The sequence below is a fragment of the Ovis canadensis genome, chromosome 1 (genome assembly GCF_042477335.2).
Source record: "Ovis canadensis isolate MfBH-ARS-UI-01 breed Bighorn chromosome 1, ARS-UI_OviCan_v2, whole genome shotgun sequence".
NCBI lineage: Eukaryota > Metazoa > Chordata > Mammalia > Artiodactyla > Bovidae > Ovis > Ovis canadensis.
Window position 1 is genome coordinate 75233216 of NC_091245.1, and position 27790 is coordinate 75261005.

Genomic DNA, 27790 nt, shown 5'->3' on the forward strand with positions numbered 1-27790 from the left:
GGCGATTTAACAAAGAACTGTTAGGGTTCCTCTTTATAATGAATTTGGATTCAGGAAAAATAAATAGGACATAAAAATAAACATCATTAAAATCACTTTTACCATTCATTTTCAGGAACACGGCCTTTTCAGTAGTAGTATTTATATAGAAGAGCTTTCATTACTTTCACAAATAGCACTGTCTTCAAAGACAGATACATCAGTAAGATAGGTATTCATTTCTATGGTCAGTAAAGCCAGGGATTACTTCTTTCAAATTCTTTTTTGAAAGACATTAGTACCCGAGGTTGGGCGCAGAGGTTCATGAATCAGATGCCCAGGATTTTGATCCTGATGCTACCCTTTGTGTGCTATGTGGCCCTGCCACATTACTCACACTGGGTTCTCCCCTTTGTAAAACAGGAATTAATAATCCATACACCATAGAGTTGCAGTGTGGATTGCATGAGTTAGACCTTGAGTCAGAACATGGCAAACAGCAAGGCAGGTTTCACTGATTATGTGAAAGTGAAAGAGCAGTTGCTCAGCTGTGTCTGACTCTTTTTTATCCTACAGACTATAGCCCACCAGGCTGCTTGGTCCATGGGATTCTCCAGGCAAGAAAACTGAAGTGGGTTGCTATTCCCTTATCCAGGGGATCTTCCTGACCCAGGGATCAAACCCAGATCCCCTGCATTACAGGCAGATTCTTTACTGTCTGAGCCACTAGGGAAGCCCAATCAGTGATTTGTACCTACTCTCAAATAACGTGGGGGATATTCAGGAAGCATTTGTAATCCAGAACTTTCTATCATTAGGTGGTGGGCATGGAGACAGGAGATAATAATGTCCTTAATCCTTCTGGAGGCCAAGCTGAGGTGGTATACTTTTTATTCCCTTCCCTCTTTCCTGGGTACATACCTTGCTTATACAGGATAGCAAATGTGCAAAAGGAAGTCACAGTCAGACATTTTGACATTTTTCATCTTTCAAACACCTACAGTGACATGTGGAAATGCTTATTCTTACAAAATGATTAGTGAGTTCCAAAAATGGAATATTTGAAAAGGAGGTAGATTCCTGCCCAGGGCACAGGGAATTAGGAATAATATGTATGTGTGAGTAGTATGTACTTCTAGACAAACATGTTTAGAATGGATTTGAGACATATTGAAGAAATCATGGCATCTGGTCCCATCACTTTATGGCAAATAGATGGAGAAACAGGGGAAACAGTGGCTGACTTTATTTTGGGGGGCTCAAAAATCACTGCAGATGGTGACTACAGCCATTAAAAGGTGCTTACTCCTTGGAAGGAAAGTTATGACCAACCTAGACAGCATATTGAAAAGCAGAGACATTATTTTGTCAACAAAGGTCCATCTAGTAAAGGCTATGGTTTTCCAGTGGTCATGTATGGATGTGAGAGTTGGACTATAAAGAAAGCTGAGCGCCAAAGAATTGATGCTTTTGAGCTGTGGGGTTGGAGAAGACTCTTGAGAGTCCCTTGGGCTGCAAGGAGATCCAACCAGTCCATTCTGAAGGAGATCAGCCCTGGGTATTCATTGGAAGGACTGATGCTGAAGGTGAAACTCCAATACTTTGGCCACCTGATGCGAAGAGCTGACTCATTTGAAAAGCCCCTGATGCTGGGAAAGATTGAGGGCAGGAGGAAAAGGGGACGACAGAGGATGAGACGGTTGGATGGCATCACCGACTCAATGGACATGAGTTTGGGTAAAGTCCCGCAGTTGGTGATGGACAAGGAGGCATAGCATGCTGCAGTTCATGGGGTTGCAAAGAGTCGGACACAACTGAACAACTGAACTGTACTGAACTGAACTGAAGAAATCAGGCATATGAAACCTAAAATATTTGTGGTGCAAAGACAACAAAAATCAGAATAAGGAACTGTGATTGGTTTTACAGGCAAGTAAAATGACCTAAAATGTAAGTTCTTAAGCTACAAAAAATCAAGAACTGCTTTACTGAGTCATATTCATAAATCACTCTGCTCCAGACCTTCTTAATCTGAATAGCACAAAAATCCATTTTGCATGAAGGCTTAATTCATCAAATTACTCATTCATTCACTCATTCATTCATATCTTTATTAACCTGTCCAAAATATTTACTGAACCTATAATGTGTCAGAATGACATTAATCCTGGGTGTTCAGTGTAGAGTAAGTCACTGTAGCCATAGTTCCTTTGTCTGTAATGTAGATGTTTATCTTCCCCCTCAAAGCTGATTGAGGAGTGGATGTGATTCCATGCACAGAAAGACCTAGCACATTGCCTATAATAATATGGGCACTAAGTAAAATAAACTCAATTTCTACTGTTCATTAAAAAACTTTATGAATTGATTATCTTGGTATACATACACACACACACATACATACATACATACATACATACATACATATTAGTGGTATAAAATCTGCCTACCAGTGCAGGAGAGGTGGTCTTGAACCCTGTCCCCTGGAATAGGAAATAGTAACCTACTCTAGTATTCCTGCCTGGAAAACTCTATGGACAGAGTAACCTAGCAGGCTACAATCCATAGTGTTGTAAAAAGGCAGACATGACTGAGCATGCAACACACACACACACACACACACACACACACATCTATATATCTAGATATATCATGGTAACTTTATAGCCACCTCAAAAATATAATTCCTTATTTACTATTAGGAAAACTGTACACTTCACTTTACCATGTCTATCCTTTCTATTGAGAGAATAAATATTTGATACATTTTATACATCTTTAAGGTTTTAAGTGTTTAAAATAAGCATGGCTCCCTTTAGGGGAAAGCTTTTAATAAGAGTTTAATAATAAGAAATGGAGAAAATACCAGAATCACAGATATCAGTGGATGGACCAGGACTGGAAAGGTAAAGGTCTCCTAAGAGCTGGAATTGCGTCTGCTTATGTGCAGTGTTAAGTCGCTTCAGTCATGTCAAACTCTTTGTGACCCCATGGACAGTAGCCCACCAGGCTCCTCTGTCCATGGGATTCTCCAAGCAAGAATACTGAAGTAGGATTATAAACCATTTATTTGTCTGAGGTGAGGTCATCAGATGAATAAAGAATGCTTATCTGTTCTGTGTAAGAATGCATCATTCACTACATCACGGAGCAAAGGAGAGTGAGGCAGAGAGTGAGAATGCTGAAAATATCTGTTTTCCTGGATCCAGACAATCACAAAGTCAACTTTAACCTTGTATCATCAATTACACGGGGAATATATCTGTCTTAGTTTACAATACCAGAATTTTGGCAAAAGCTAGAAGGCTAAGAACTATCTTTCCACTTGTTTCTTCCTTAGAACCTCCATACAATTTACCTTCAGATGCTGTTCAGTGTGATCCTTATCTTTAGCATATGTATTTCTCTCTCTCTACCACCGTTTTCCTAATCTAAGATACAAAGCACTGATATTTCTTACTTGAACTATTTATTGTAGGAGATTTTAGACTGTCTTCTCAAGTCTATTCCCATGTTCCTCTATTCTGTTCTTTCAAAATGAAAATATATGCTTATCATATCTACCACTATCACCAGTCAACTCACCACTTATTATTTGTGGGGTTATTTATCCAATATATCTCTACTTTACTAAATGGAAAGCTATGGGAGGACAGAGAGCATGTCTATTTTTATCACTGTATTCTTAGCATTTCACACAGTTCTTGGTACATTGTGCTATGCTCAGTCGTGTCTGACTTTCCCCAACCCCACGGACTGTAACCTGCTGGGACCCTCTGTCCACGGAATTTTCTGGCAAGAATACTGGAGCAGGTTGCCATTCCCTACTTCAGGAGATACTCCCAACCCAGCGATGGAACCCACGTCTTTTGTGCCTCCTGCATTGGCAGACAAATTCTTTACCACTGTACCACCTAGGAAGCCCTTGGACATAGTAGATACTCTAAAAATTTATTGAATGAATGAAAGTAGAGAAATAGTTGGTGATTTGGGGAGTGCCAAATAGGCTCTCTAGAATCTACTTCTCCTAAATAAAAAGGCTATTCTCTAAAAGTTTGAGACAGGTGCAGGATACAGAAGAAGAATCAACAGTGAACAAGGAAAGAGGAAGAGAGAACACTAGAAGTGAAGAGAACTGACTGCTCCTTCACACACTAAAGCATAACTATAGGGAAAACAGGAATGGAATGCATACTATGGTGTTGCCATGCAATTTCTTAAGAAGAGAAAAATCTTGGCAATTGAAAACTGGTAACAGAAATCACAGTTGATAGAGGACTAGAAATTTTACAAAAAAGACAAAAACATCTGTCTGTTCTTTTTTGATGAGTGATTAGCATACAGAAAATGTAACCACATTTGCAACTTGACCTATCAAGACTTTTAAAGCTGGATACACCCAGGAATAACAGAGAAGAATAAACACTCAAACCATTAACTCTAGAAAAAGTAAAATAGCAAATATTATGAGAAAAGAACTAAAGATATTCAAGACATCTAAAAGTGGTTAAAATTGACAGTCATCTTAAAGTTGATATCCCTTTAAACAAAACTTTTTTTTCAGAGTATATATTCATTAATCACATTGTTACTTGATTAATTTTTTTGATGAAAGAACAAAAGCATCATTAGCTCCAAACATGAGTGTCATTAAGATTTCTGCAACGTAATTGACAACAAAACAGACTTCATGTTTATGTAGCATCCGTGATTCCCAGTAAGGACCACTTCATGTGTTTGGGGGTGGGGGGTGCCTAACAGTTCTCTGGGAACATAGCTGCCAAATGATGGTAACAAAAGCCATAGACGTTTCAATTTTGAATCAGTACTCCTAGGCTGTAAATGTTATGATTTGTTAAATCTATTTTCTTTGACTTACTTTTGTGGGAAGAGGGCAATATTTTCACCTCTAGTCAGACAAACCTATGTACCGCCTTCCTAACATTGCTCCCCTATTCCCAGCTGGAAGACTTAAACTGATTGTACTTTAAAGATTACTTCTACCCCAGTGAGAAATGTGTAAAACCTGTCTCTGAAGTAGAAGTTGCTTTAATTTTACAGTCTTCTTAGAAGTGGTGTCTCTTATACCTTCCCTAGATTCCCCTTATTTATTATTCTCTCTCTTGCCTTATCTTGAACTCTGCTGCCTCTGAGTCTCTTAGCTCCTGAGTTCTTATTAGATTTCTGTCCAATCTTGCTTTTTAACTCCAAATTCAGTGTCCTTTTACCTGGGTCTTTCATCCATTTTAACATCAAATTCAAGCCCTGTTTGCTAGTTCTTCCAAATATTCTAGGCTAGCTGGATCCTATGACTGGACTCTCCATTTCTTTGCCAATATTTCTATTTTAATAATTACGGTTCCCAACTTTGTTTCCATTTCACACTGCTGATACCTATTTACTCAATGACATTATGCTTTACAAATTGTATGATATCACAGACTAAGTTCACAGCCTCTCCCTCACCTTACTCGCACATCCCTCTCTACAGGTCAAAGATTTTTTAGTTCATCTTTGTGCTCAAGTCAACAGACATATAGGAAACTCTCAAATTTACTGTGGTGTGACCATCTGAAAGTGATTCGTAAAAAAATTTAGAAATGCTATTGCTGCTTTATTTCAGCATAAGTATAATAAAAACCATGTTAAGTTTAAAAACACATATTTCGATGTTCTTCCTGCAACTATTCACCAGGTGGTGCACCTATTTGCATAACATAATTATTTTTTAAATGACAGATACATGATTGTTATTATAGATAGCAACAATGATATTTCCCGATCTAGAACTAACATCTCAGTTAGTTAGATTTAAAGGATGTTGCTTTCTCCTAAACATTTATAATTTTTAAAAGAAAGCAATCATTTTTATATCATTAGCCAGTATTAATAACTAAAATTGAAAAACTCATAGAGAACCAGCTTAAGGCAAAATATTGGCAGTTGTAGAAATGCCTCTTACAGATCTCCTACAGTTATCTACTTATCCAAGCACCCATGTCTATGCAAATGGCTGAGAATTAAAATCAAATAAAAAGTTAGGCAACATAATATAGTGTAAAGCAAATATTTCTTTTTAATCAGAGATCCTTTTTCTCATAAACAAGTTGATAATCTATTTTAAAGCACTTCCAAAATTGTATCACCAAAAGGAAAATAAAAGAAGGCAGGCTAAGTAAAATGTGTTTGGGTAATATCGGATTTTAGTCGCTTTTGGCAGGAACTTATATCATGCAGCCATTTCTTGCCTCTCTTCCAGGAATGAGGTTATTTTACAGTGCAGCGATTTCCAAACCTATGATGTCTCAGGGATCAATGCACAGAGGCAAACCTAGCCTGGCCCATGTTTAGCCAATCAGCTTACAGACCTCAAGTACAATTTTCCAGCCTGGACTTACATTCATCCATGATGATTAAAGCAAAATTACGCATCACATTCAGGAACAAAGCAGCACTTTGACACCCAAGTTTCTTAGAGGAGGCTAGAGTCAGAAAGGGTGAGAAGAATCAAGAACCTAAAATAGAGGAGGTCTCGTGTGCACACATCTAATCAGTATCAAAAAGGAAATCTAACTCAGCAGTGATCCTCACCTTAGATCCCCCAAGACATACCAGAGAGAGCACTGTGGCTTCAGTTTGTTGTATTTTTACCACTGATGGGGCTCCTATGTTTGTTTCTTCTTTGTTAAGATTTCTCATATTCCCAAGTGCCTTCATTTCACCCTCTGGGGTATACAGAAGTGCCATGACTAGTCAGGTGTTTTGGCTTTAAAAGTAGTATCTTTATACTGTCCTCTCCACAGACATGCCATGGGAACCAGATGGAGGCAGAGCTGTGGTCTTTGTTCCCTAGACCTTGTACAGTATATGAGATAGAAGGACTGTTAGCCCAGCTGCTGGAAAAAGGTTTTATTTCCCAAGGGAAAGGATAGCACATCTGGGGCAATGTGGTCCTCATACTTAGTTTTGGATTCTCTTCCTGGTGACAGACATCTGCTCTCTGGCAAGGGAAAGAGCAATAATCTGTGTTTTTTGAAAGAAATGTTGGCATGTTGTAACAGAAACAAACATTCTTTTCTCTTTTTTTTTTAAAAAAATACCAAGTTTATGCAAATTAAATTTGGACACAGAACAGATCATGAGGGAAATATCAAAATCTTGCTTTAGGTGATATTAATATAAATCAATACTTATTTAAGATCACTGAACATATAAGATTTACCAATTTAAAATCTGTTTGTTTAAATCCATTTGTTTTGCCTAGCTAAATCATCATAAAAGCAGGACTGTATATGTGTATTTCCTGATGGTAACTGTTAAGATTGAGTTGAATATTCCAGTGTTCAGAAATTCTATGTAGAGAATGTATGTAAACAAATGGCTGGGGTTGTGAGAAAGCAAGACATAGCAAGTGATGAGAGTGGTGCACCATCTTTATTCAGGATTCTGCTCTGACTGTAAAGTTACAGCAGTTTTCCCTCCAATTATATACTATCATTTTGGAATTTTCCATTCAAAGGAATTGTTACTGAACTAGTTGGGCAGTGTTTAGCAATCACACCTATGATGAAGGCCAAATCATGGCTTGCAACTATGGAACAATGAGAATCCCTCAAGGGCCAGATAAACAACATCTTCGTAACTTCTTAGAATTTTCAGGTAAAGAAATCCAAATTCATTGACAGTGATTCTGTCTCTAGGTCACCACAGATTGAAATGAGAGTGTGTATATAGTGTCTATCTTTAACCTGTTCATATATAACATGTTATTTTTTCTTTATCATGAACAATTTAATTGATAATATATACCCAACTGTGAAGAGGGCTGAGCACTGAAAAATTGATGTTTTTGAACTGTGGTGTTGGAGAAGACTCTTGAGAGTCCCTTGGACTGCAAGGAGATCCAACCAGTCCATTCTGAAGGAGATCAGCCCTGGGATTTCTTTGGAAGGAATGATGTTAAAGCTGAAACTCCAGTACTTTGGCCACCTCATGCCAAGAGTTGACTCATTGGAAAAGACTCTGATGCTGGGAGGGATTGGGGGCCGGAGGAGAAGGGGACAACAGAGGATGAGATGGCTGGATGGCATCACTGACTTGATGGACGTGAGTCTGAGTGAACTCCAGGAGTTGGTGATGGACAGGGAGGCCTGGCGTGCTGTGATTCATGGGGTCACAAAGAGTCAGACACGACTGAGTGACTGAACTGAACTGAACTGACCCAATTAATGAATTAGAGGCCATCTAACATAGAATTAGACAGGTGAATTTTATTTGAATAATTTCAGTTGAAAAGATATGAATTCCAGGTGGAGAGAATAATGGTATTCAAAAAGGTACAGAGTAGGAAGTTTCCAGGGCAACTGACTGACTTGTTCAGTTGACTGGAGATTTGATTACACCACATGACATAGTAGAAAATACTGGCCAGAACACGGGGGGTCAATGACAAGGGCATTACAGGCATTGGCTCCGCTAGTTGGTTAGCTCAGATTAAGGCTATTTAGATCACTTCCCAGTCCCATATTCCTGTCCTCTAAATAAGGAGGTTGAATTGGGAAACCTTCATGGTTCCTTTCAATTCTGAGAGTCTGTGCCACATCATTGACTCAAAGCAAAGAAGAAAACATCTGGTATGAAAAATAAGAAGAAGCTTTAAAAATGTATGCTTTCTGAAGGCAAGGACAAAAAATCATCTTAAGGAGTTATGTAACTAGTATTATAAAGTCCTGTGGAACATGTTGCCTCCTGCTCTTCTTTTTTGCTATGTGGAAGATAAAATAGGAAGGTAGGAAGACAAGGCAACTTATCCCATACTCCACACCCTACTCCCTACTATCTTTCTTTTGGTAGCTGATGGAGGGTCTAAGAAGTAAGAGTACTTCTGGCTGAAGAAGGCAATCTAGAGAATCTTCAATGTCAAGAACCCAGAAAATTAGCAAAAAGCCTGGGAAGACTTGGTTTCAATATTTTAAGGTTGAATCAGAGAGGTACATTGGAGAAGGCAATGGCACCTCACTCCAGTACTCTTGCCTGGAAAATCCCATGGATGGAGGAGCCTGGTAGGCTGCAGTCCATGGAGTCGCGAAGAGTTGGACACGACTGAGCGACTTCACTTTCACTCTTCACTTTCATGCATTGGAGAAGGAAATGGCAACCCACTCCAGTGTTCTTGCCTGGAGAATCCCAGGGATGGGGGAGCCTGGTGGGCTGCCGTCTATGGGGTCGCACAGAGTCGGACACGACTTAAGTGACTTAGCAGTAGCAGTAGCAGAGAGGTACATACTGATAAAATCTGTATTGAGTGAGCACTTATCCTTGGTCAAATGTTTGCAGCTGTTTACGTGTACCACATAGAGGGTTAAAGGAGCCTAATGAAGCTCTAGTTCCTCGCTGCCACATGTCAGTATAGGTCAAGTGTGGCCATACCTTCTTCATTTCAAGAGATGAAAGAAGTAGATTTTTTTTTTTTTTTTGGTCCAGCCACCTGTTTTTAAAATGTTGGCAATAATTTAAAAAACAAACACAATAACAATAGACAGCTATTCAAGGCCTTTTCAGCTCCTGTGTGAATCTAGGTTAGGAGGTTCTCTGAAGTGGAAGTAAAAATATTCAGCATAATTCTGAAAGGACAGAAGAAGACTATTTACTTAATGCCCTACAGACACTTAGCATTTTAGAAAAGAAGACTTCAGAGAGGTGCCATTTCATCTGCACTTTATAGAATTTATTATAGTTCAAGTACTTTTATAAAGTAATATGCTGTCACAGAAATTAGTTTACATAGATTGCAGGTAGACAACTTTAAATTTGATTGTCAAGACATCAGCGCTCCCTCATTCCCGAGAGACAGAACACTTACATAGAACGTTCAGGTTTGTTTGGGAGTTTAGAGCTTAATCCTGCTCTTAATTTTAATTTAATAATGATAATATTTACACTAACATTCGAATACTGATTTCTTGGGAACTGCTCTCTGCACCTTCCCTATATTCAGGCTTGCATGCTAACTAAAGCTCAGGCCTCGTAGCCACTGACAGATTCGTGACCTGGGAAACATGGAAGATCAGGTTTTTTGTTTCTTCTTTTTTAATTTGTTAAATGGAATGGAAACTCATCCTACTTCAGAGGATTGTTATGAACTGAAGAAAAGTCGGAAAAAAAATTCATGTTGTAATATAACTCTGACTCTTTGAACTATATGCCACCCAAACTAGAACGTCTTTTTACCTTTGCTCGAGCATCAAGTTTATTGGGTGAAACCACTAACTAAAATGGAAAAAATGTGATAGAAGAGCAGGCTGACATATTAAAAGTACAAGGGTTCTATTTTAACTATGTAAAGTACGAAATGTCTATTAAACCAAGGTGTTTTAAAACAACTGATAGTTAGATATTCATCAAATAAGTAAAATACCAAAAAGTGAGCAGAATTGATTTGTGTAAAAAAAAAAGACATTAAATAAATAAAACATTGACTTTCATGCAAGCCAAGAAAATGTTAATGCTTTTAAAAAGAATAACATAATATGCAATTTTTATTTCTTTAGTTGTTCTTATTTTACCAATGGTCTTTATGAATAGTTAAAAAATGACATATTAGTTTGCTGCCTACAATGTTAGCATTTAAAGAATATTACAGCTGGATGGGGATTTAGAGACCATCTAATTCAAATTCCATATTAGAGAGATGGAAACTGATGCTTTAGGAGAGTAAGTGGCTTGATCAAGGTGACAAAGATGGTTGATGGAAAGAATAAAGAATGAGATTGCCTTTAAACACTTAGCAAGTGTCCTGCTAAGTGTTTAAGATTTTATATGCAGGGAATACACAATTCAAATTCCCAGGTCAGCTTGAGATTTTATTTATTTCTATAAATTCCATAAATATATATGATGACTCTATGTCATAAAGGTTATAGCCTTTTCTATTCCTATACTTCACAACTTTTAGTCACTATGGGAACATATATAGAGTTTAAATTTACATGTGTATGTTTAAATATATACAGCTAATTAAACTCAGGTATAAAAGCAGTGTATTTCACTTAGTTGATATTTGTAAGAAAATATTTGAGATAAAGAAGAAAAAAATGTTTAGAGAGGAAAATGTATTGTATTACTATACTCTGCTTATACTCATCTTAGGGAGCTAAAATCATTATGATTTCTAGAAATACCAGAAATGGTCACAGTACAAGAGAGTGTTTCTAATGGAAAAATATTCTAGCCATGGGACTAATGTCAGTTTGATTCATTGATGAAGCAAACGTTTCTCAGGCTCTGGTGATACACATAGCTCTTTACTTAGGACAAAGGGAGCTTTTAGCAAACGGGATGCAGATCATACTATGATGAGGAAGACAAACTGGAATGGCTCCTCGGTCTCCCAACACTGGGTACAAATTCCCTATCCCACCAACTTGCGAGTGTTTAAGACTATAAACCTTAGGGAGGGAGGAAGAAGCAATGGGAACAGGAGGCAGAGAAAAGGAAATAGGAAGTAAAGGAGAAAATGAATAAGCCCCAGATGTCTTCGTGCCCACTCTAAAAATTCAGAGGTATAGTTAAGTTTTTTCCCAGTGTGCTAATATTCTTCCTTCCCGATATCTAAAATATTGAACATGCATGTGTCCCGAGGCACAGTAATCATTTAAATTATGTTGGAGCAAACTAATTAAATTAGCTTTATTTTTCAATTATACAATGTACAAGAGAATATAATTCAAAAGAAAAATTCCAAAGTTGGCTAGTAGAATTGGTTATAGTTTTAGAGATTATAACTAATAAGAGAAATGGAAATGCTTCTAAGTTTCCTTCAGTCTAATACATAATAGTTTTGGGAACATATGTTTTCCATGAGTTTTAGAAATCTTAATGATAACTGACTGAAAAATTTTAGCACTTGCATCCTCATTCAGCCAAAGGCTGTTTTATGCAGCTAAATAACTCTGGGGAGGATCCACCTAAGACATTTAACAGCTGGGTAAGTTTTGAGGTGTTCACAGAGCAGAAGTCCGCTCTAAAAAATAAACTTATAGCTGGGTAACATTTTCAAAATAATTGCCATATTTGTGGCAAGAAATACATATGAAAATACATCTTTCTTTTAAAACTTAGTCAATAGATTCAAATTTTCCATTGTTGTTTTAATCCATGTAACTAAAAGATATTTGGGAAAGGTGTAAAGAGAGAAACTCGACTCCCTCGGGCTCTGCTCCAGGTGTCCTTTAAAGAATGTTCCTTGTTTTAACCGAGTTATCTGTCATGACACACTGACTGCTGCCTAATCACATGACTTATAAAAATTGTGATGTAACATAATGGTGTTTTCCCTCTACAGGTAATTCTGAGGCTTGTTCTGTTACCACACTGAACGATCTTCTGGATAATCTGCTGTGAGCGGAGTAGAGAGTACACTTGAACAACGTTTGACTTCTCCTGCTGCTACAAAAGAATGGTTTCTTCCCAGTCACAAACCTATCCCGAATGTTAATTAAATATTTACAAGGTACTTTAAAATCCTCCCTGAATGCTAATCCGAAAATAGCAACCTACGTTCATTTGAATAAGCAGAAATTTCTGCCTGTCCAAATTAAGTATCTCTGGCCTCTGAATTTAATTCAGATAATTCTATGACTTGGGGGGGAAAAAAAAAAAGAACTGACTACCTACTATGTATAAAGCTCCATGTCAGATGTGGAAATAAAACTAAACTTTCTAGGACTAGGAAATTTGTCATAAATTACAACAATTTGTATTATTTAATTCACAACAATTCCCTCTGGGCTTAAAAGCTAAATTAGATGCAAAATCCTCACCTTTTTAGCATTAAACTTTTACATTGTTCCTTAACATATAACACTGTATCTAGTTACATAAAGATGCAGTATTTTCTCCATATTAATACAGATTTCCACATTTTATTCATTAAGTTTCTGGAAGAGTTTTAGCGTGAAGGTTCCATTTATTGTATCAAAAAATAAAAATATCATCAAAGTCTTTTTGCAACTCCCAAAACACAGTTAGAGAATAATGATCATATGCTAAAAAATGTAAAATGCAATTTGTGCTGTGCCCCATTTACTACAAAATCACTACGAACAATGCATTTTGTACAGTATATTGCTCCAGGGAAAGTGGATCAGCATCAGGAATGAATAAAGAACATTGCATTTGAAATCAGCTAATTCTGCCTCAGCGCTTTTAAAAACTATTTGTTATGATATTACCTCCTGTCAAGCACATAATGTGATATTTTCCTCAATAAAAACTAAACAGTTGCTGTAATTTCAGCTTCTCTAATTTTCTACTTTTTAAGCACTAAATATTTAAACAATACAGACCTGGAAGTCTCAAGCCAGTCATCTGATCTTCCCATCTTCTTGCCTAAAGTAGAGTATCCATACAGGGGCCTGCTCTGTCACAGACATACATAACGGCAGCTGTTGAGGTCCTTACCTGCCCACAAGCCAGGCCCATTCCTCTTTCTCCCATGCCATGCGGACACGATAAATTCAACTCCAGGGCATCTGCTCCAGAAGCCTTTAAGATGAGGAAGGAAAATGAAAGAAAACACAAAGTTTTAATTGTGTACTAACAGGTTTTCACCACTGATAATACAATATAGGTCACATTTGACAAATTTTAACTACTGTTTTCTGCACCACGGCTATTTTATGAGGTATATTCTGACTCTCAAATGAGGGTATCTATACAAGGATAATTCAGTTCAGTCACTCAGTTGTGTCCAACGCTTTGTGACCCCATAGACTGAAGCTCGCCAGGCTTCCCTGTCCATCACCAACTCCCAGAGCCTACTCAAACTCATGTCCATCGCATCGGGGGTGCCATCCAACCATCTCATCCTCTGTCGCCCCCTTCTCCTCTCGCCTTCAATCCTTCCCAGCATCAGGGTTTTTTCCAGTGAGTTGGTTCTTTGCATCAGGTGGCCAAAGTATTGGAGCTTCAGCTTTAGCATCAGTCCTTCCAATGAATATTCAGGACTGATTTTCTTTAGGATTCACAGGTTGGATCTCCCTGCAGTCTTCTTCAACACCACAGTTCAAAAGCATCAATTTTTGGAACTCAGCTTTCTTTATAGTCCAACTCTCATATTCATACATGATTACTGGAAAAACCATAGCTTTGACTAGACAGACCTTTGTTGGCAAAGTACTGTCTCTGCTTTTTAATATGCTGTCTAGGTTGGTCGTAGCTTTTCTTCCAAGGAACAGCATCTTTTAATTTCATGGCTGCAATCACCATCTGCAGTGATTTTGGAGGCCCCCAAAATGAAGTCTGACACTGTTTCCATTATTTCCCCATCTCTTTGCCATGAACTGATGGGACCGGATGCCACGATCTTCGTTTTCTGAATGTTGAGCTTTAAGCTAACTTTTTCACTCTCCTCTTTCACTTTCATCAAGAGGCTCTTTAGTTCTTCGCTTTCTGCCATAACAGTGGTGTCATCTGCATATCTGAGGTTATTGACATTTCTCCTGGCAATCTTGATTCCAGCTTTGTGCTTCATCCAGCCCGGCATTTCTCATGATGTACTCTGCATATAAGTTAAATAAGCAAGGTGATAATATACAGCCTTGATGTACTCCTTTCCCGATTTGGAACAAGTCTGTAGTTCCATGTTCAGTTCTAACTGTTGCTTCTTGACCTGCATACAGGTTTCTCAAGAGGCAGGTCAGGTGGTCTGGTATTCCCATCTCCTTCAGAATTTTCCACAGTTTTATTGTGATCCACACAGCCAAAGGCTTTGGCATAGCCAATAAAGCAAAAGTAGCTGTTTTTCTGGAATTCCCTTGCTTTTTCCATGGTCCAGTGGATGCTGGCAATTTGATCTCTGGTTCCTCTGCCTTTTCTAAAACCAGCTTGAACATCTGAAAGTTCACGGTTCATGTACTGTTGAAGCCTGGCTTGGAGAATTTTGAGCATTACTTTACTAGTGTGTGAGATGAGTGCAATACGGGCTTCCCTGGTGGCTCAGAGGTTAAAGCATCTGACTCCAATGCAGGAAACCCGGGTTCAATCCCTGGGTCAGGAAGATCCCCTGGAGAAGGAAATGGCAATCCACTCCAGTATTCTTGCCTGGACAATCTCATGGACAGAGGAGCCTGGTAGGCTACTGTCCACGGGGTCGCAGAGTCGGACACGACTGAGCGACTTCACTTTCACTTTGAGCATTCTTTGGCATTGCCTTTCTTTGGAACTGGAAGGAAAACTGACCTTTTCTAGTCCTGTAGCCACAGCTGAGTTTTCCAAATTTGCTGACATATTGAGTGCAGCACTTTCACAGCATCATCTTTTAGCTCAACTGGAATTCCATCACCTCCACTAGCTTTGTTCCTAGCGATGTTTCCTAAAGCCCATTTGACTTCGCAACCCAGGATATCTGGCTCTAGGTTAGTGACCAGACCATAATGATTATCTGGGTCATAAAGATATTTTTTATATAGTTCTTCTGTGTATTCCTGCCACCTCTTCTTAATATCTTCTTCTTCTGTTAGGTCCATATCATTTCTGTCCTTTATTGAGTCTGTCTTCGAATGAAATGTTCCTTTGGTATCTCTAATTTTTGAAGAGATCATTAGTCTTTCCCATTCTATTGTTTTCCTCTGTTTCTTTGCACTGATCACTGAGGAAGGCTTTCTTATCTCTCCTTGCTATTCTTTGGAACTCTGCATTCAAATGTATATGTCTTTTTTCTCCTTTGCCTTTAGCTTCTCTGCTTTTCTCAGCCATTTGTAAGGCCTCCTCAGACAGCCATTTTGCTTTTTTGCATTTCTTATTTGGGGGGATGGTCTTGAGCTCCACCTCCTGTACAATGTCACAAACCTCCGTCCATAGTTCTTCATGCACTCCATCAAATATAATCCCTTGAATCTATTTGTCACTTCCACTATATAATCGTAAGGGATTTGATTTAGGTCATACCTGAATGGTCTAGTGCTTTTCCCAACTTTCTTCAATTTAAGCCTGAATTTGGCAATAAGGAGTTCATGATCTGAGCCACAATCAGCTCCTAGTCTTGTTTTTGCTGACAGTATAGAGCTTCTTCACCTTTGACTGCAAAGAATATAATCAATCTGATTTCAGTATTGACCATCTAGTAATGTCCACATGTAGAATCTTCTCTTGTGTTGTTGGAAGAGGGTGTTTGCTATGACCAGTGCATTCTCTTAGCAAAGCTCTGTTAGCCTTTGTCCTGCTTCATTCTGTACTCCAAAGCCAAATTTGCCTGTTACCCCAGGTAGCTCTTGACTTCCTACTTTTGCATTCCAGTCCCCTATAATGAAGAGGACATCTTTTTTGGGTGTTAGTTCTAGAAGGTCTTATAGATCTTCATAGAACCATTCAACTTCAGCTTCTTCAGCGTTACTGGTCGGGGCACAGAACTGGATTACTGTGATATTGAATGGTTTGCCTTAACAAACAGAGATCATTCTGTCATTTTGAGATTGCATCCAGGTGCTGCATTTCAGACTCTTTTGTTGACGATGATGGCTATTCCATTTCTTCTAAGAGATTCTTGCCCACAGCAGTAGATATAATAGTCATCTGAGTTAAATTCACACATTCCAGTCCATTTTAGTTCACTGATTCCTGAAACGTCGATGTTCACTCTTGCCATATCCTGTTTGACCACTTCTGATCTGCCTTGTTTCACAGACCTAACATTCCAGGTTCCTATACATATTGCTCTTTACAGTATCAGACTTTGCTTTCATCACCTGGCATATCCACAACTGGGTGTTGTTTTTGCTTTGGCTTCGTCTCTTCATTCTTTCTGGAGTTGTTTCACCATTCTTCTCCAGTAGCATATCAGGCACCTAAAGACCTGGGGAGTTCATCTCTCATTGTTATACCTTTTTGCCTTTTCACAGTGTTCACAGGGTTCTCAAGGAAAGAATCCTGAAGCAGTTTACCATGCCATTCTCCAGTGGGCCACGTTTTGTCCGAACTCTCCACAATTACCTGTCCATATTGGGAGGCCCTACATGGCATGGCTCATATTTTCATTGAGCTAGACAAGGCTTGCTCCATGTGATCAGTTTGATTAGTTTTCTGTGATTGTGGTTTTCATTCTCTCTGCCTTCTGATGGAGAGGGAAAAGATCCTTATGGAAGTTTACTGATGGAAGAGACTGAAGGCAAAACTGGGTCCCATTTTGATGCACTGGGCCATGTTCAGTAAATCTTTAATCCAATTTTCCACTGATGGGCAGGGCTATGTTCCCTCCCTGTTGCTTGACCTGAGGGCAAACTATGGTGGAGGTGATGAAGATAATGGCAACCTCCTTCAAAAGTTCCCATGCAAGCACTGCTGCACTCAGTGCCTCCAACCCTGAAGCAGGCTACCACCAACCCATGTCTCCACCGGAGACTCCTGGACACTCACGGGCATGTCTGGGTCAGTTTCTTGTGGGGTCACTGCTCCTTTCTCCTGGGTCCTTGTGCACACAAGATTTTGTTTGTGCCCTCCAAGAGGGCTTATGTCATACCCAGGTCTGCTGCCCCCAGAGCCCCTGGAGCAGGCCATTGATGACCTGTACCTCTACAGGAGACATTCAGACACAGTTCTAATAACAAAAGCAAATAAGCATTGAGTTTATGACACTCACTACTCTCTGTGAGTTGCATTTCTTATCTCTAACTCTCATCCTTCTTGGAATAATCAGGTACCAGTTTTACAGATGGGGAGACTGATGCACAAGGGAATTAAATGACCAGTCTGGTTATCAAGTAACACAACAGAGATTTTTAACTCAGGTCTGTTTGATATCATGTTGATTCTGCCCTATATAGCTTCTATTTTTATAGAAACAAATCTTACTAATTCTGGATAATTGGTACTGAAGGTAGCAGGGCAAAGAAAAATGTATCAGGCTAGATGGAATAAATATGAATAAAATTTTAAATGTTCTTTTATCAATTAACTTTTATTATTTATTAATACTGCTTTCAAATGCTTCAGGGCATTCAAGCATCTTAATTACCCAAACTGGGAACACCATTCATTGTGTTCTATGTTGCTTTAAAAAAACTCAGGTGGAAAATAAGATTGTGGTAATAGTTCAAATTAAACCAAAATATATAGAAATATAAATAGTTTTTCTCCTCCTCTTTCAACTTCATACCTCTAAAGCAATCTAAGTTAACAATTTAATGTATAATTTTCTACTTTTTTCTATATATTAAAAAAAGAAGCAAAGCATACATATAACACATGTATCAGGCTTATTTTTTCTTCTTGGTTTTGCTCTTTATATTTTCATTTTTTCTTCTAGTTTTATTGAGATACAACTGACATACAACAGTATATAAGTTTTTGGTGTATAGCATAATGATTTAACTTTAATGCACCATGGAATGATTACCACAGTAAGTTTAGAGCACATCCATCATCACATATAGACACAAGATAAAAGAAAAAAGTCCTTGTGATGAGAACTCTCAGGATTTTCTGTTACATACTGCAGTATTAATTATAGTAAGCAAGTTGTACATTACATCCCTAATACATCTTTTTTTATAACCAGAAGTTTAAGCCTTTTGACCGCCTTCACCCAATAACTCTGGTAACTACAAATCTGATCTATTTGTCTGTAAGTTTGTTTATTTTTGAAGTATAATTAACCAATATACTATGTTAATTCCTAGTGCACAACACAGTGATTCAATATTTTTATACATTTGTATACATTACAAATAATCATCATGATAAGCCTAGTCGCCATCTGTCATCATACAGAGATATTACATTACTACTGACTATATCATCCATTTCATACCTATGACTCATTTTTTTTGTAATTGAAAGTTTGTACCTCTTAATTTTCTTCACCTATTTCTCTCATCTTTTTAAACTGAATCAATCTTATTGTATTTTTAAAAAATCCATCCTAAGAAACATGAAGTACAGATAATTTTGTTTTAATTTAATAATTAAGTAGGAATCTTTCTTATTTAACTCATTAATTTATACAAATGGGTCCTATAGAAGTGAACAAAATATTTCACACTAAGCATTCCTAAAATAACTGGAGAACCATAGAATTCTTTCGAAGTCTTCTGCAAAAACTCTAAGAACAATTAAAACACTTTTTTTTTAATTTGAGAAATGGAAGATAAATTAATGATTCTTTAACCTAACTTGTAGAATTCCTTCAATGCCACCATTTCTTTTTGAGTAAGGTAAGTGTGGCTCAATTTCCATAATATTATAACATGTCTATCACATCATGGAAAGACTTTTTTAAAAGTTCATTATTTTCTAAGCATATCAGACCTTTCTTTAGTCCAACAGCTTTTCTTCAAATCTCTCTTTTCTTCCTAATCATTCAAGATTTTTTCCTATTTTATTAATTTTAAATAAGACCTCAACAAACAAGTATTCCATCGAGTTATATCTTTCTTGGTTGACTTTCTTACTCACTTTTACTCATTAGTGAGTCTGCTTTTCCTTCTGCACATTTGTGAAAGTTCATTGAATCATTCAGCCTATTTTCTAACATGGTTTTATGATGGTCTTTGTAAATGCTTCATGTTATTTGAAAATTATTTGAATCACAGTTTGGTGGTGAGTTTAGACAAAACACAACTGGCTAAACTCTGAGTTCTAATCCTAGATCTGCTAAGGCACTTGGGAAAGTAAGTTAACCTTCTTTGTTCCCATCTATTCAAGTGTGAGGGTTTCCCAGATGGCTCAGCAGTAATGAATCCATCTGCCTTGAAATGCAGGAGACTCAGGAGACATGGGTTCCATCCCTGGATCAGGAAAAGCCTCTGGAGGAGGAAACAGCAACCCACTCCAGTATTCTTGCCTGGAAAATCCCATGGACAGAGGAGCCTGGTGGGCTACAGTCCATGGGGCCTCAAAGAGCTGGACACAAGCAACTAAGCACACACACACTCAAGTGTAAACTGGAGACAATAGGACCTATCTCAAAATTGTGTCATGTGAGAATTTGCAGCTTAATTAAAAGATTGTACACTGCAAGTATATATTTTTTCTTATTATGTCTTAGTTATTTCAAATATTTCTTTTAGACTTATTTGCTTTAGACTGCTAGTTGAAATGCAGCAATTAACAGCAAATCAATTCAACAACATTTTGGAATAAGCTTTAGGTGTCATTTGTATTGATATTTACATTATACATATTTTCTAAAATGTAAGTGCAAGCTTACAATTAGATTCATAGTAGACAATAATAACTAACATTTGTCGAACACTTACAATATGTCAGACACTTTACTAGGCTGTTTATAATAGATATATCATTATTCCCATTTTGTAACTGATGGCTTTTTATAATGGATATATCATTATTCCCATTTTGTAACTGATAAAATCAAGGTCCAAAGAGTTCAAGTGACTAATTTATTAGCCTAAAGCTTGTAAATGAGAATAGGATCTTTAAATCAGGCATTTTAAGTACAGAACCCATATTCTTGGTCACTATCATAACTTATTAGAAATCAGGTAATTCATGGCTAGAATTGTTTTAACGTGATAACAAAATGTTACAACTTGACATCTTTCAAGTTTCTAAATATTAAATAGATATTAAAATCTTGAAGACCCCTTATTAAATTTAGTCTTTTCAGTGACTGTTAAAAATTTTCCCAGCACTATACACATATACAAACGCTAACCCACTAAACATACCCATAAAGATCTTTGAAATAAGGATCTAGGCCTCAAAAACAGATAATCCTGCTCAAAATAACACCAAGAGCTGGGGAATATTCATTTGGCCTCTGCTTCAATATTCTTGTCATATGATGTACACCACCTTAAAAGGCAGTTAATTCTATTTCCAAGCAACCACATGCATTCAAAAAGCCTTAATTGCTGAATTACCATGAAATGTTAAATTAACTGAAACTGGGCATGAATTCTGACTCCTGTTAGTCACAAGCTTTTTAGTTTAGTCATTTAGCCCAGAGTTTATTCTGCCTCACCTAAATGATTATACAATAAAATAATCTAGTGAAGGCAGTGACATAGAAAATTTGATGCTTCTAATTTCATACATTATCTATTTATCATCTGTTTATCAGCATGAAGTAGAATGATATGTTAATAGTGTGGACTATAGAGCCAGATTTCATGGGTTTGAATCCCACTTTACCACATACTAGCTGTGTGAACTTGGGCATATTATTTCACAACTTCTGGCCTCAGTCTCCTCATTTCCAAAACATGGAATACAGAAAAGTACCTCACAAGGTTGCTTTTCTAAGTTACAAATAAATTTAATAAAAGTGAATGACTTAGAACAGTGCCTGGACTGCAGTAAATATTATGTAAGTATAAGCAGTTAATCTAATCTAACTACCTGTTTCACTGTCTATCCATCTATCCATCCATCCATCTATCCATTCAGTTACAATCTCCAACTTGCCTTTCCTCAGCTTTGATCTGAAAAAGAATATAAAGTAGCTATACACACTTTGGGGGCTTTACAGGTGGCTCAGTGGTAAAGAATCTGCCTGCCAATGCAGGAGCTCCAGGAGACGAGGGTTCAATCACTAGGTTAGGAAGATCCCCTTGAGTAGAAAATGACAAACCACTCTGGTATTCTTGCTAGTATCCCCTGTCCATGGAGAATTCCATGACTGAGTGACTGAACAACAAAAATCCACATTTGAGGTTGGGGAAAGGGGTAGCAGAAAACTATTCTAAGAAATTCTCAGCATAGTGGTGGAAACGTGATTTCTAAAATTCTCTGACTCATTTTGTAAAACCTCTCGGAGAAATCAGGGAAGCAAAACCACAAACCCTTGTACAATCTATCCAACAAAAGGGGGAACACGGCTCTTTTCCTTCCCCTTTCCTTACCTCTCTCTTCCTTATCGATCTATGCAGTTCTAAAGTCACTGGCTGGGGGACGAGCAAGGTAGGTGACTAGGAGGTTCTGAGGAAGAGCCATGAGGGCGCAGAGGGGGTGGCAGAGCCTGAGCACAGTGAGAACGACAGGCATGTGGAGGTGGCTTGGGGCAGCACATCAGAGCCCCAGTGGGAAGAGAGTCTCCCACGGGTCAAGGGGAACAAGTAAGGACATAGGAGACCAAGCAGGGTAGCAAGACATGAAGCTACCTTTTTTGGTGCCTGCTCAGTCAGTCACTCAATCATGTTCAACTCTTTGTGACCCCATGGGCCATAGCCTGCCAGGCTCCTCTGTCCATGGAATTTTTCAGGCAAGGATACTGGAGTGGGTTGCCATTGCCTACTCCAGGGACACTTCCTGGATTCTCCCTAATTTTCTTCTGTTAAAAGAATACATGAGGCCCACTGCCAACTTTCTACATAGCAACACTGTCAATTAGTCTCAACTATTGGAGAAGGCAATGGCACCCCACTCCAGTCCTCTTGCCTGGAAAATCCCATGGACGGAGGAGCCTGGTAGGCTCCAGTCCATGGGGTCACTAGGAGTTGGACACGACTGAGCGACTTCCCTTTCACTTTTCACTTTCATGTATTGGAGAAGGAAATGGCAACCCACTCCAGTATTCTTGCCTGGAGAATCCCAGGGACAGGGGAGCCTGGTGGGCTGCCATCTATGGGGTCACACAAAGTTGGACACGACTGAAGTGACTTAGCAGCAGCAGCATCCAAAACTGGGGACCCAAGTTCTCTGGGATCTTAGACCACTTTGAATTGGACCTGGGACAGGTAAACACTGGATTGGCTTGGGCCCCACTGGGCACTAAGTCTGTGACTATCTCTTATCTCCAACTAGACATCTATCTTTCCTGATTCTATTCTTTCCTGCTGACTGTTAGTGTCCAGGAATTTATATCCAACTGGTCCTATGTATTCCTATCATGTACCTCTGTCTGCTTTGTATCTCAGCCTATTTGAGATTTCCTAACTTCAACATCTATTTAATTTTATAAATAGTCCAGATCCTAGTTTAAAAAAGAACCTGGCTTCAAAGTGGTTTATTTGGACACTCTGCTAGGAATAGTATGGTCACCTGGTTTTGACACCTATGCCTCTCAGCTGGACCTTCCTTGTCTCGGCCTACCAGTTATAGTCAGACCCTTGGCAATCGCCCATCAAATCCCTGACCTAAAACCTTCAGCTTTGGATTTTAATCACCTCAAGTTCATTGTGCCAAATCAAATTCATTCTTCCCATTTACTCTGTAATTGCTTCCTTTTGTTTGTCATACGCCTGTATATCAGCTCTGTGCCTTTATTTTGCTTCATTCAACAAACATCTGAGGACTATCCACTGGCCAGCAAAGCCTTGTGTTTGGAACTGGGGGTTAAACAGTGAACCGGGTGAGGTCTCCACCCAGTTTGCTTTGTCATAAGACAGGTGAAAGAGCTGATGACATCACTGTTAATCACCAGTTTTATTAAATTCTGGGGAGGAAAGGCACAAGCGGAGGTAGACCCAGATTTGGGGGAGGAGCCTGAAGTTCATACAGTTTGCAGATACTTCTTTAAAAATAAAAATGAAAAAGAGAAAATCAGGTACAGGCCTTGGAAGTAGCTTGTACAAGTAAGGGCTCTGAAGCTTAAGCTTCATTAACTTTACGATAAACTAGCTTCTGAGGATAAGATTTCAGAAGGAGTAGGACAGCGAGTTAGCCTACTAGTCAGGGAGCTCTGAGCGGAGGAAGAGAGAACATTTCAGCCCAGGGTAATGGCAAAGGCTCTGAGGTACAAGTGTGTTGGAGGAGTAAAAGAAGGCCACTGGAGTCTGGAATGTGAAGAACAAACCCAAGGGGACACCAGGGGAATGGCCAGGTACCAGACCATACAGGTCAAGTGAAGAGCTTTACATGGTAAGAAAGCTAGTGGGAAGACTGGGGGTTGATTGAAAGCAAAGAGATTAATGAGGCTTTCAGATTAGGATGGTAGCAACTCATATTGAGGGCTTCCCACGTGGCACTAGTGGTAAAGAACCTGCCCGCCCATGCAGGTTAGATAGAAGAGCAGGTTTGATCCTTGGGTTGGGAAGATCCGCTGGAGGAGGACAAGGCCCCCCACTCCAGAATTCTTGTCTGGAGAATCCCATGGACAGAGGAGCCTGGCAGGCTGCAGTTCATAGGGTCACACAGAGTCAGACATGACTGAAATGACTTAGCGTACACAAACGCAATGCATATTGAGCCACACCTAATTTATATGTCTCTTCAAATCTGATGGCCTTACTTGCTACCCAAGCTTTTGCCACTAGCTTAATAAAGAACCTTGGTCCCTGTTGCTGTCCTCAGCTTTCCTGTCATTGCCAGCTCTCATAGCTCCTCAGGAAGAGAGCAGGACTCGCCACTGAATGTGTCAGAGTGGGAGCTCCAGGAGGACCAGTGCTCTCAGCATGCTGTGGGATTTGGCTTCTGAAGCAGTTGCATAAGGAGGGAAGGACACACAGCCCAAATGTGCAGAAGAAAGCAAACCTTTGGGGTGTGAAGTGTGAGGAGTGAGAGAGAAGAAACAGAAGGAACCAGTAGATATGTCCTTCACTCGTCTTCTTCTCTAAACTGTTGTGAGGCAGGATGATCCCACACAGCCCTCCCATCCCACACGGCTGAGCAATTGGCTCCATCTCCTTGCGAAGTGGCAGCCAGCTCTGGAACGCACCACGCTCCATCTGCTTTCCCTTCTTCCCATTGCCTTCACTCCCCTCACACCCCCCTTTAATCTTATTGCTTTGGAATTGAATCCTTCAGTGAAGCATCTTCACATTAATTTTGACTCAGGCTCTGTTTTCTAAGCTAACACACATTAAGAAAGAAATGGATTCCAAATCTATTCAAATGAGTTCAAGATCTATTTAAGATCTACTATGGGGTATGGTTCAATTTGGTATACACATTTAAACTGTTCTACCTAGCTGAGGCTATACCTTATTCACCTTTGTTTTGGATGGCCAGGTACTCTGCAAATAGTAAGTGCTTCAGAGATCTTGCCTCCACGGAACTGGAATAGTTTATCAATGTCCCAGAAAATTAGGATAGCATGTGATCAGATACCTGAACCAAAGAAATTGAGCAGAGCCTAACAATGCTACTGATTTGACACCAAGCTGTAAAAACTTTTCTGGAGGCTGCTTCTGTTTTATGATGCTCAAAAAACAAGACAAATTAAAACCAGGTTGAGGAATAAGACATTAAAAGTATGTGTATTCTAGAGAGTTAGAGTGAAAAGGAAAGTTTGGTTCGACATGGTTCTATTTCCAAGAATATGCATGTGAAAAAAATGGTATACTGCATGCACACTGACTTTTAAAAACAGCATCTGGTAGATTTTACCATATTTTAAGAATGTACTAGGTTTCTGGTTTTTTTATAACTCCCCCCCCACCAACATGGCCTTAAATGTTTATTCAAAATAATACAACAAAATGTTAGTTTCCAATGAAATAAATAATAATGATCCCTTCTTGTCCAAATTTTCATTCTGATATAGAGTTTCTCTCTCAATCTCTGTTCTTTCATGTTCTTGTACAACTGGATCTGCTCTGCTATTACACACATGCATTTCTGTTTTCAGATATAACAGTAAAGAGCTGATAGCAAGATTTTCTGAATTCCCTGTTGTGCAATTCAAGAATTAATCTACTCTATGGAGAGGAACTTCATGAATTTAAAGTATATCCATCATCATATTAAGTGATTTGCTGAACTTAAAAGCAATGGCTTGTAGAACAGCTGGTATGTTCTCTCAGATTCCTACCCTTCATTATCACCACCCCCAAACAAATGTACATTGTCAGTAGTACAGTAACTTTGGCTTGAACACTTTTGTTTTTGTTGATTTGTTTTAATGTGGGCTCTTCCATTGTAAGAAAATCTGTTTTAATCTGTTGTGAAGCATGTGTTCACAGAAACAAAACCAAATACTCACTCTACAAAGCTTTATTGGGTGTCTACCATATGAGCTATCATGGAATCATGCTGCCTATTGCTTCCCTCCAGGGAAATATGAAGACCTGGGGATAGTTCCTTCATGTGTTATGCCCTGAGCTGGTCCATATTTCAAAGATTAGAGGGAACTTTTTTTAATCAACGCTATAGATCGAACTCCTTGATATGCAAATTGCTCTTCTGTTGAGAGACCTAACAGACTATTTTGACTGAGTGGAAGGCATATTTTTTTCCTTTTCTTTCTTTCAAACATATTTTCCTTTTTTTCTTCCTTCCCCTTTTACTTTGATTGATTGGTAATGAGAAGCTAGAAAATAATATTGAATAAAACTACAGTTAAAGAATTAGATGTGGAGTGTATCTTTAAGCTGTATCTTTATACATATATAAAAGCTTTTGACTTTTTAAAAGTAAAATTGGCTTATCTAAAAATTAACACTTAATATTGACCAAAATACTTTCAGTATTTTATTCTACAGAAGGCAGAGGAGCAAGCAGTGTGATAAAGCCATTCATCATAGTCAGCTTTAAATTGGCAAAACTCATGCCAAACCTGGGCTCAGTGGAAAATTTCACGGTCAATTAGGTAAATACATGTGTAAAATGGACCCAGCAACAAAGATCACAAAGCCAATTACTGATCATATTTAATTTCATCTCTCTAAGTCCCAGAAAATATTTTTGCCCTCACAGATCTAAGATATCCAAATAAACTGTAAAATCACAATTTTTCAATGCTATACAAAGCTTTATAACATTTTATAAGGCAGACCTGTTAGTTCATAATTAGTGCTAGGTTTAGTCTTCACTTCTTAGAGGTTTTCAAGAAACCCCAGCTACAGTGTTTTTTGCGATAGGACGATGGACATAAGTACACAATTTTAAGTATGTATTTTTCTATTTGAAATAGAAATTTGAGGCACATGGTTAGTTGTTTGCATTTGTGCAAGATTCAATTTATATTATAGAAAGCTCGCTGACTAGTGTTCCATTCAGGAGCATTCTGTCCTACCATTTTATGCATGTCTATATTCAAACTAGAATAGTATTAAATGAACCTTTTATATTTTAAATATTCAAGAGCTTTATATTCAAAATTTCTTTTCTTGCTGTCAAACTAGCTTGCCTAAAGGCAAGGTAAGATCAAGTTAGACTCTCAAAGGTAGAATTAAATTTTATCATGGCATCCATCATAATATACAGTTTGCTTAATATGCAAATAAAGAGTATATGGAGTCAAAGAATAAAGGATTTTTAGGCAGCGTGTGAAATCCAAGGGACTACTTTTATAGAATAGATTCCTTTTAAATTTACATTTCCATCATTTTAATGAAAACACAGGGTAAACAAATTGTAATATAAATGTTTTAAGTTACCATTTTTCACTCAATTTTTCTTCTACTGGGTTATTTTTCATGACAGCTCTTTATTTAAAACTAATAAAAATAGAAGGGAAGAAAGAAAATAAATATAAAGAAATAATTACCTCAGCCTTTCTGGAGAGTTCCATCCAGTCATTTCTGTTGTAACTGCACATGATGCTAGCAATCACAATCTTTAAAAAGAGAAAGGAAAGAAAATTAGTTCAAATAGTTATGTCTTGATACATAGGGGTCTATAATATTTACATACATATGTTTATAATGGAAAATTATATCATAAAAATTAGTTTTCCATCTGCTGAAAGAAATCAGTACAGTACAGCATGGTATTATAGTGAAGCAAAGGATAAGATCTGGGGCTTCAGACTTAGGTTACAGACTTTCTCATTTACTGTCTTTGAATGCTTGAGCAAGTTACTTAATTTTCCAATCCTCAGCATTCTCATTTTTAAAATGGAGATAATAATACTGACTTTGCCAACCTCAAAAAGTGATAGTGAGAATTACGTGAATTTGCATATGCAAAGAGT

General features: G+C 38.2%; 1 protein-coding gene across 1 annotated transcript in view; it reads right to left on the minus strand.

Moving 5' to 3' along the window:
• DPYD (dihydropyrimidine dehydrogenase) overlaps window positions 1-27790 on the minus strand; it is a 931708-nt gene that overhangs the window by 303813 nt on the left and 600105 nt on the right. Inside the window, exons 15-16 of the mRNA XM_069598442.1 lie at window positions 27365-27433; window positions 13441-13524 (exon numbers count right to left, since the gene is read on the minus strand). Of these exons, the coding sequence (XP_069454543.1) occupies window positions 13441-13524; window positions 27365-27433 (153 nt within the window). The remainder of the gene's footprint in view (window positions 1-13440; window positions 13525-27364; window positions 27434-27790) is intronic.